Source organism: Leiobunum rupestre, chromosome 11 (genome assembly GCF_980474605.1).
Source record: "Leiobunum rupestre chromosome 11, qqLeiRupe1.1.hap1, whole genome shotgun sequence".
NCBI classification, from domain to species: Eukaryota; Metazoa; Arthropoda; class Arachnida; order Opiliones; family Sclerosomatidae; genus Leiobunum; species Leiobunum rupestre.
The window spans coordinates 12,252,692-12,261,482 of record NC_143394.1 but is presented as its reverse complement, the minus strand read 5'-3'; the positions used below and the strand labels follow the sequence as shown (position 1 = coordinate 12,261,482).

The 8,791-nt window shown below is 40.2% G+C and overlaps 1 protein-coding gene across 2 annotated transcripts; it reads right to left on the bottom strand.

The window, feature by feature from the left end:
- Positions 1 to 139: 139 nt before the first annotated feature.
- Pbp49 (proximal sequence element A Pbp49) lies at positions 140 to 3,666 on the bottom strand. 2 transcript variants are annotated; one of them, XM_090162482.1, is made up of 6 exons: positions 3,297 to 3,666; positions 3,145 to 3,238; positions 2,946 to 3,092; positions 2,753 to 2,884; positions 2,619 to 2,701; positions 140 to 587 (listed from the first exon to the last, which is right to left on the bottom strand). In XM_090162482.1, exons 1-6 carry the CDS (start codon positions 3,623 to 3,625, stop codon positions 182 to 184), a joined length of 1,191 nt encoding a protein of 396 aa, XP_090018608.1. In that variant the 5' UTR covers positions 3,626 to 3,666; the 3' UTR covers positions 140 to 181. The 2 variants fall into 2 exon arrangements, with proteins under 2 accessions (XP_090018608.1, XP_090018609.1); XM_090162483.1 differs by lacking the exon at positions 140 to 587 and adding an exon at positions 2,414 to 2,491.
- Between the last annotated feature and the right edge of the window lie 5,125 nt (positions 3,667 to 8,791).

The following is an 8,791-nucleotide window of genomic DNA, read 5'->3' as shown; positions in this document are numbered from 1 at the left end:
TTAGATGCTAAGAAGTGGCTTCCATTTAAACCAGTTTGAGAAAAAGTTTTTGCCATTTACATAAGTCATGAAACGGAACCTGACAAAATATTTTTCTTTGTAAAACACTTGTTCAAAGTTTCACTGGAGTCTTCCACGTGTTAATACAATGTCAAATAAACACAACTTTAAAAAAAAATGTTTACAAATGAATACGATAAGCTTTAAAGTCTCCAATTTTCTCTCCCTCTTTGGTGTAATTATAAGTATTAAAACAATCTTCACAGTAGAAGAATGGATCTTCGTACGCACGTGTACTACCTGTTGTTACCCATTTTGATACTTTAGTTGAGCATAACATACACAAATTTTTATAGCGATGTGGATACTCTATTGGCATTGGGTAGTCTTTCATCATATGACTGTCTTCTTTGTTAATCATCCTGATGTTATTGAAAATCATGATATGTTCGCAGTCTCCTTGATGTTGATACACGTAAGGATAACTAAGTCTAATATTAAGATCTAGGAATTCAGTTTTCTCCATAACTTCAGTCTTGTATGGACCCATGCTTGGTGTTCTTATTTTAGCCCATTCAATAATGGTTCTATGAATGAAGAGAACAAACATAAAATATACTACAATTATGCAGGGAGAATGTACACCTAAAAGTCCCTTAATCATTACATTTACAATGTTAGTGGCTTAGAGTGGAGATCTGAATTATGGAAGTAGGAGTATTGAACTCTGATACTTCTTCTATCCATACCCATATGCCAATGATGTAATCAATGAAATTAAAAATATAAACAGGATGTCTGAATTTGTTATGCCATCGCATATTTCTCAATAGAGTTATGAAATTTTCAGGGTATACCAATGACAAAGGGAACTTTTTCATAAATTTTTATCGGTATATGAAAACCTTCAATGAGAAAGTTGTAGAGCATACTTAAAATAAAGATTGCTAAAAGTGATTTTTGATAAACATGGTCATGAAAAATAACAAGTTGAAGGCAATAGTTTTTTCAGGCACTGTATGAAAACACATTGAACTTTTTAAGTATAACACAAATGCACAAAAAATTTATCTTTTTATTCAAAAACAAACCAACAATTTACTGATGGGGTTCAATTTTTCCTCCTTTTGCTCAGGGCCGTAGCTAGGGCTGGGTGATAGGGTTTAGGGGCGCCAAAATTGGTCCATATTATTATATTAGGGGGCACCAAAATTGCAGCTCGCCCCTGGCGCCATTTTCTCTAGCTACGGCCCTGCTTTTGCTTCAAAGCATGATGAAGCATTTCTTGAATTCAATCCTGTATCATAGTTCCTCAAGGGTGGTAATAGTAAACGTACACCTTGATGAAGCACCGGAGGAAAAAGACAAGCGGTTATAGGTCTAGTGATCTTGGAGTCCATCGAACAAGACCGTTACTTCCAAATCCATCACATATAAATAAGCTACAACAGCTTTAGGTTGATGCGGTGCTGCACCGTAATACTGAAACATAGCCTCCGGTAGTCGTCCAATGCATTTGCTACTACATTCTGTAAGCGCTTCGACTAGTTCTATCCATTCAGATGATGTGCAAAAAAAAGGGGGAAGTTAAGTCAAAATTGGACTTCGTGAACGAATCTCCAGTGAGGATTAAAATCATGCCACATGTGGTTATTCTGGTAGTTGAAAGGGCCACCTCTGGGAATTGAACATTCATCGGACACCAAGAGTAGATTAAGAAAATCAGCCAGTTACAAAAGTCATAACGACGTTCCTTAATTGCCATCGTGATGTGCTTTGTGAAGAGTTGCTCAAAATGGATGGAAGTTGTGGTTTCACAGGGTTCTCCAGATGTAATCCCTTGTTTAATCCAGGTCATCACTGGAGCTCTTGATACTGTGTCGAGGGTAAGCAACAAATTAGGCCAGGACTGTCAATGTTTTGACGACCTACTCCACGGAAACTGGGATTGACATATCCATGGTGGCTGAAATTTCAAACAGCTCGGAGAACGGTGTTATGACTTGGTGTTCTGTCTGGATAGTGGATACTAAATAACATGACTTACTCTCTTAACATTCCCATTCCCCATAAAATAATTGAACCATTAATGTACGCTGATCGCGAGAATAAAGAGGCATCGTAATTGAACTCCAGTAACTAGGGAGAACGATTTAAATACTAAATAATCTGAACGTTGATGAAAATGCGACAAACTGTACTAGAAACTAGTAGGTCTAAAACAAAAAACAAACCACCTGTAATTTGTTGGTTTTGATTGAATGAAAAGATCAATCTTTGGTACATTAGTGTCATGCTTAAATGTGTTTTCTTACAGTGCCCGTAAAAGCTATTACCTCCTATTACCATCTTGTTATTTTTCATGACCTTACTTTATATTTAAAAAAAAAAATGTATCACCTACCGGTCAAAAAATAAATTTTTTAAAAACATAAAAAATCTTTTTTGAATTTTCTGAAAATTAGCATGTTCCCTAAGTCAAAATTATATCCTGAAAATTTAAAATAGGTTATGAGAAAAGGGTCATTCTTAGGATTTTGACACACCCCTGATTTCAACCATAGTTTTTTTTTATTATATTTGATGGCCTCAAAGGTGTTAAGGCCAAAATTTCTTACTGGCTATAATCCTTATTCTCAGGGTCACGAAAGTCATTGTAGAATACTCCATTGATATAGATGAATCCAGATTTATAGACATCCTACAAAATAATCATTAAAAAAAATTCTAAGGGCTAAATTTAGTTTTTTACTTTAGCTTTTGCTCCAGGTTTTTGGTTGAGATCACTTTGGCCCCTTACACTAATCAAATCCGAAAAACAATTAATTGTGTCTTTTAGGTCTGATAATTTTTGACTACCCAACACATTGTACCGGTCTGAAATCTTTTTGGATGGTAAGATTATTATATCAGAAAGCTACCAAGAAGAAAATAGATAGGCTTACAAATGAAACGACATTTCTATAAGATGAGTGTGTATCCCTATCTCGACAAAATTCGTTTTCATATTTTGCTGGTCTATAAACTTCAACTTCTAAAATGACTTCATTATCTGGAACATCTTTCAAATTTTCTATTTTGCTGGGTAGTGCCTAAGGAGTATTGATTTAGTATGAAATTCTAACATAAACATGACACTCTTACTATGGTGTCAAAGTAGTTTTCTTTCCAATATTTAACAGAGAGAAGGTGATGATTTCTATTTTTAACTCTTTTTACCAGATCTTGTTCCTGTAAACTATAAAACAACGATAATTAATATGTTATTTATTAAAAGTTGAATGGTAAAGTTCTACTTTGTTGTGGCTAAGTTGATTTCTTTATTACGAATCCTATGCTTTTCCATATCAAACGTACTTATATATTGATTAATGGGAGTCATATCCCCAATATCACAATCTAAACTTTTTGGCCTACAATCATATCTCAATGAATCCAGAAGCTTTTCGTCCTTTATGTTCATGGAATGCATAATTTTTTCCTCGACATCATCCCTTTTGGTGACTTTTTTATCATGATAGCCAGCTAAAACACTAGCCCAGTGCGACTGAAATTCTCTAACGGATATAAGTTCTGAAACATGGGCTCTTTTTTTACTAGTTATATGTTTTTCAACTCTATCCATTTTCTGCTCCCTAAAGAAAATTTCAAGCTGTGGAAATTCAATGAGCTATGGCAAAGAATATTCTATATTCTTTGGCTATGGCAAAACAGAAGCCCCACCAGACGACTATTTGTAGCGGCTCCAAGCAGACTCGGAAATAACCCTTTTTTTGTGGTATACAGAGAAAACAGATGTTCTAGTTCCTCCTTTGGGCCGATGCGAGTAATCAGGGGTGAGATATGGGTAACGGCCACACCCACGGGGGGGGATACGTGAGAACCGAGGTGTGATACCCGTGGCGGAAGTATTCCGATCCATTGAGTTGGGAATATTAATCTAGAGATCCAATCAAATCTGCTCCCCGCGAAACAAGTTTTTAAAAATATGAATGACGAGCAAACGTTATCATATGACCCGTGGCGCCATCCATTATTTTGAAGAAAAAAAATCTTTTTGCTTGAAAACGCGTCTTATCACAGATTATATTAAATATAGTGATTGTGGCATTAGAAATTCGTGGTTAGATTTGTGTTTACTCTATTAAAACATTTGGAACTTTAAATTATTTTTTGGCAAATTTGTTGGATTTGATATTAAGGCAGGAATTCTCTGAATGAATAAAGTTAAAGTTAAATGGTGAGTCCTAGAGTTATATGCATAGAGATAGAAAAGAAATAGAGGGAAGATTACCGCGTTAAGGCACCGGAAAAATTCACCCCCCCCCCCCCCCACGCATGTATGAAAGCGGAGATGGGCAGAATTTGCAACGCCATCTATCCTTCCTTTGTTTACATCAAATGACAGTTGATTTTCCAAAAGGCATAATGTATTTCATTTCACCGCGCGTCGATGGCGCCACGTAATCTGCCCATCTCATGGCTTCCTACATTGGCGAAAAGGGGGTCGGCACTCACGGTCAACTTCGGCAGATATTTCTTTTCTATCTCTATGGTTATATAACTATTTAATAGAGGAATTATGGTTTTGGGGCAAGCTAGACACAAGCCTAAAGTGTTATACAATGCATTTAAAAATAAATGTTTTCTTCTACCAAATCACTTATCAGCCTCATCTGGGATTAATAATAGTGTTACGAGGAAACTATAGGTATACACTTGGAATGTCTAAGGAAGATTTTTACGGCCGTGATGAAGCTTGTAGAAACGGGCGTGTCTTAAACATAGAAATAGAAATTAGCCTATAACCACGGCGCTTTCCGCCAATCGTAAAGGAAACGGGCAAGCTAGAACCAGTGTTGGAAATAAGCTTTTAAAACTACTGGTCACTGTGACCACTATACCCCCTACTGAAAAAATTGTTTACTGGTCATGACCACTCTCCTCCCCACTTCTTTCCCCATTTTATTTTACCTTTGTAAGTAAATATTGTCAATAGCCATTAGGAAATACAATTCAATTTCGGAGGGGAAATAAGGCAAAATTCGTAATTCCATTGGCTGTGGAGAGACTGAGAGCGCAACTTTTATATCGTTTTTTTTTCACTACTTTTAATTAAAACTGTTATGCTCGTTAATAATAATGCTTTTATACGAAAGATACTATTTAATACTGGAACAATGTTTACATGGAAAATGATATGGGGAAAGTTTAGATGCTAAGCTCCGGTTGGGGTCAGGAACAAGAATGCCGGAGGCCGGCCTGGACAGGTGGGAAGCTGGGTAGCCCCAACTCCTAGTTAGTTAGGTTTGGAATATCTTATACAAAGTCATGTGGGTGTAAGAATACCTCTTTTTTTTGAAAAGTTAGACAATACTATGAAGGTGTAATCATTTGAAGGTTAATTTGATTTGTAACGGGCTGGTTTTCTTGTCTGACGTCTTGCCCTCGTGAGTGCCAAAGATGTGGTTTCTTGTGAATTTATGGGCGATGGTGTTGTTGCTGTTGAGCTTCTTTCAGTTTCATCCGAGTGTGGACTCTTTGTTAGTGTGGGGGTGAAGTCCAACCTTAGTTTGATTGTTGATGAAGGTTTACGACCAGGAGTCTGAACTGGAGCTCTATGTGGTGAGCGAGGAGCCGTAGCTGGGACTGTCGTCCTGACTGGTACTGTCTCTATGGCTGGTGTAATTGGAACAGTCACTAGGGATGGTGTCGCAATAGATGGAGTGGTCATAGCTGGAACTTCTCCACTTGTGGAAGCACAGGGAGTGCTTGGGAGTTGGTGTTTATTAGGTACATGAACATCTGGTGTGACATCATATGATTTTTCAGTGGAGGTTTCCGTCCGCAAGCGTAGTTGATTTTGGTGGCGGCGTATCTCTCCTCTATTAGTTTGAATGGTATACATCATTTTGCCAAGGTGACTAGTGATCGTGCCTTTAAACCATTTGTCTCCGACACCAAAATTGTAGGCGTAAACCGTGTCATTCAGTTTAAATTTTTGTGTACGGTCAGTAGTGTCTATGTCTGCGTTACCGATAGGGTACTGTGTATTACAGTTTTTTGGGTGACATAAGTCAAGCCGTGTTGTGATGTTACGTCCTAACACAAGTTCTGCAGGCAATTTGCCGCAGGAAGTAGGCGTCCGCCTGTGGTTGATAAGAATCCTGGCCATGCGATTGTCTAAAGATCCAGTTTTGTGTACAGTGAGTCCGGTGTGTACTATATCGAGGGCTTCAAAGTTGATACTGGATACTTTCTTGAGGTTGTCTTTGATGGTTCTTACATTACGCTCAGCAGCTCCGTTAGAAGCGGGGTGATGTGGTGCGGTGCGCAAGTGGTGTATGCCATTAACTTTCGTGAAGTCTTCAAAGTCATTACTTGTGAAGCAGTTACCGTTATCCGTGACAAGTGTGAACATTATGCCGAAACGTGCAATGCATTGTCGAAGGCACTTCATGACGGCTTGTGACGATTGTGTTGTGGTTATAAATACCTCAAGCCATTTGCTGTAGCTATCGATAATTACGAAAAGGTATTTTCCTTCAATGGGACCCGCAAAATCTGCGTGCACCCTTTCCCAAGGGGTTTTTGTGGTTGGCCATGGTTGGTATTGTTTTTCTGGAAAGGCTGCATGTTGGCGGCACGTTTGGCAAGTGTTTGACATTGCTTCAATATCCGTGTTAATCGTGGGCCACCAGATTCGAGACCTGGCCACTACCTTCATGTTAAACACACCTTGGTGGGAGCTGTGGAGTTCCAGTAGAAGTTCGCGTTGTTTAGCTTCTGGAACTATCACTCGATTGCCCATGAGTAGGATGCCGTTGAAATTTGACAGTTCATCTCGTCAACGATGATATGCGACCAAATCTGGATGGATTTTACTTGGCCACCCCTTCGTCATGCAATTTCTCAGCTTCCGTAGAAGGGGGTCTGCTTGCGTGGCATCGTCAAGCTGACGTGGCGCGAGTGGACCGGCCTCTGCTATTCTTTTTATTAGGTATACATATTCAGCGGTAACCGGAGTGTTTTGTGTCGTACATGGTAGAGGTGATCTACTCAAAGCATCGGCGTTTGCATTTTGCGACCCTTTCTGGAACTTGATCTCATATGAGTATGCAGTAAGCCTAAGGGACCATCGCTGGATCCGGGCTGCTGCCATGGCTGGGATCACTTTGTGAGCAGCTAGAAGTGATACGAGGGGTTGATGGTCTGTGTAGAGCGTAAACTTCTTGCCATACAAGTAGTCTTTGAACTTCGTCACTCCGTATATGAGGGCGAGCCCCTCCTTGTCGAGCTGTGAATAATTTTTTTCAGCGGAGGTGAGGCTCCTAGAAGCGAAAGCGATCGGTTGATCTTGACCATCTATGAGATGAGATTTTACCGCGCCGATGCCCACCGGTGAGGCGTCACATGCGACCGTGACTTCCTTGTTGATGTCAAAATGGACCAAGAGATTTGAGGTTTGTAATGTTTTCTTGGCTTCTGAGAATGCAACTTCTTGTTCTTTACCCCACACCCATGGTGTAGCATGTTGAAGAAGGGAATAGAGCGGTGCAAGGCGGGACGAATTGTTCGGGAGAAAGTGAGAATAATAATTTAGCATGCCTAGGAAAGAGCGCAGTGTTTCTACGTTTTCAGGCGCAGGTGCGTTCATTATTGATGTCAAATTGTCCTCCAACGGATGAATGCCACGCTCATCGAGTCGGTGGCCCAGGAATTCAATTTCTGGTTGGAGGAACTTGCATTTTTCCAGTTTTAATTTTAAACCGAAAGCACTGAATTTTTGAAAAACTGTGCCCAAAACCTTCAGATGTTCCTCTTTTGTGCTGCCGCCCACGAGCGTATCATCTTGGAAGGGTGTGACATTTTTGACATCGCAGAGGACCATGTCCATCAACCTCTGAAATATGGCGGGTGCGGAAGCCACTCCAAAAGGTAGGCGATTGAAACGGAAAAGGCCCAATGTTGTATTTATCACTGTGTATTTCCGTGACTCCTCGTCTAGCTCAACCTGGTTGTAAGCTTCGCGAAGGTCCAATTTGGAAAAAAACTTGCATCCGGCCAACCGTGCAAAGATGTCCTCCGGTTTGGTAATGGGTACTGATCGATATTCAGTTGAGGGTTTATCGTCGTTTTGTAGTCGGCGCATGTACGTATGCCGCCGTTTGGTTTCTGTACCGTTACAATAGGTGAGGCATAGTGTGAATAATCCACCTTTTTGATAATCCCTTCTCGTTCCATTCGTCGGAGTTCGTCCTCCACACGCTCCTTGCGCGCGTAAGGTATGGTCCGTGCTTTACAATACTTGAGTTGCGCATCGTCAATCATGTACAAGTGAGCCTATATCAATTTTAGCTTTCCCAAACCTGAGGTGAAAAGATTGGAATGTTTTTCTAACAGCGTATTTACCTCTGGAGCTCCGTTCTGGATGGTGTGTACAGCTGTTGTTGGCTGGTTGACAGATGGTAGGATGTTGAGAGACGAGTATAGTCATTTTCGGCCACACAGATTTGGCCCATTTCCGCTGACGATAATGAGTGGAAGGTTAGCCTCGCGAGCCCCAAATCTGACATGTACCGTGGCTTGGCCAACGACGTCTATTTGGTCTCCTGTGTAGGATTGGAGGTTACGTGAGAAATGGTAGGTCGCAGAATGTTCGCCGATTCTGTAAAAATCGCGTTCGTGAATCATAGTGTAGCCCGAGCCGTTATCTATCTCAAAGGACACGGTGTTTCCGTTTATTAGTAGCTGTATTTTGTCGGGCGGTGGAACCTCTTCGTCATGTTTT

Coding starts and splice junctions, on each gene's coding strand:
- Pbp49 (XM_090162482.1), bottom strand. CDS start 3,625: ATGGATAGAGTTGAAAAACATATAACTAGTAAAAAAAGAGCCCATGTT. Junction 3,239..3,296: donor ATCAACTTAGCCACAACAAA/GTAGAACTTTAC, acceptor GTTGTTTTATAG/TTTACAGGAACAAGATCTGG. Junction 2,885..2,945: donor ATAGAAATGTCGTTTCATTT/GTAAGCCTATCT, acceptor CCATCCAAAAAG/ATTTCAGACCGGTACAATGT.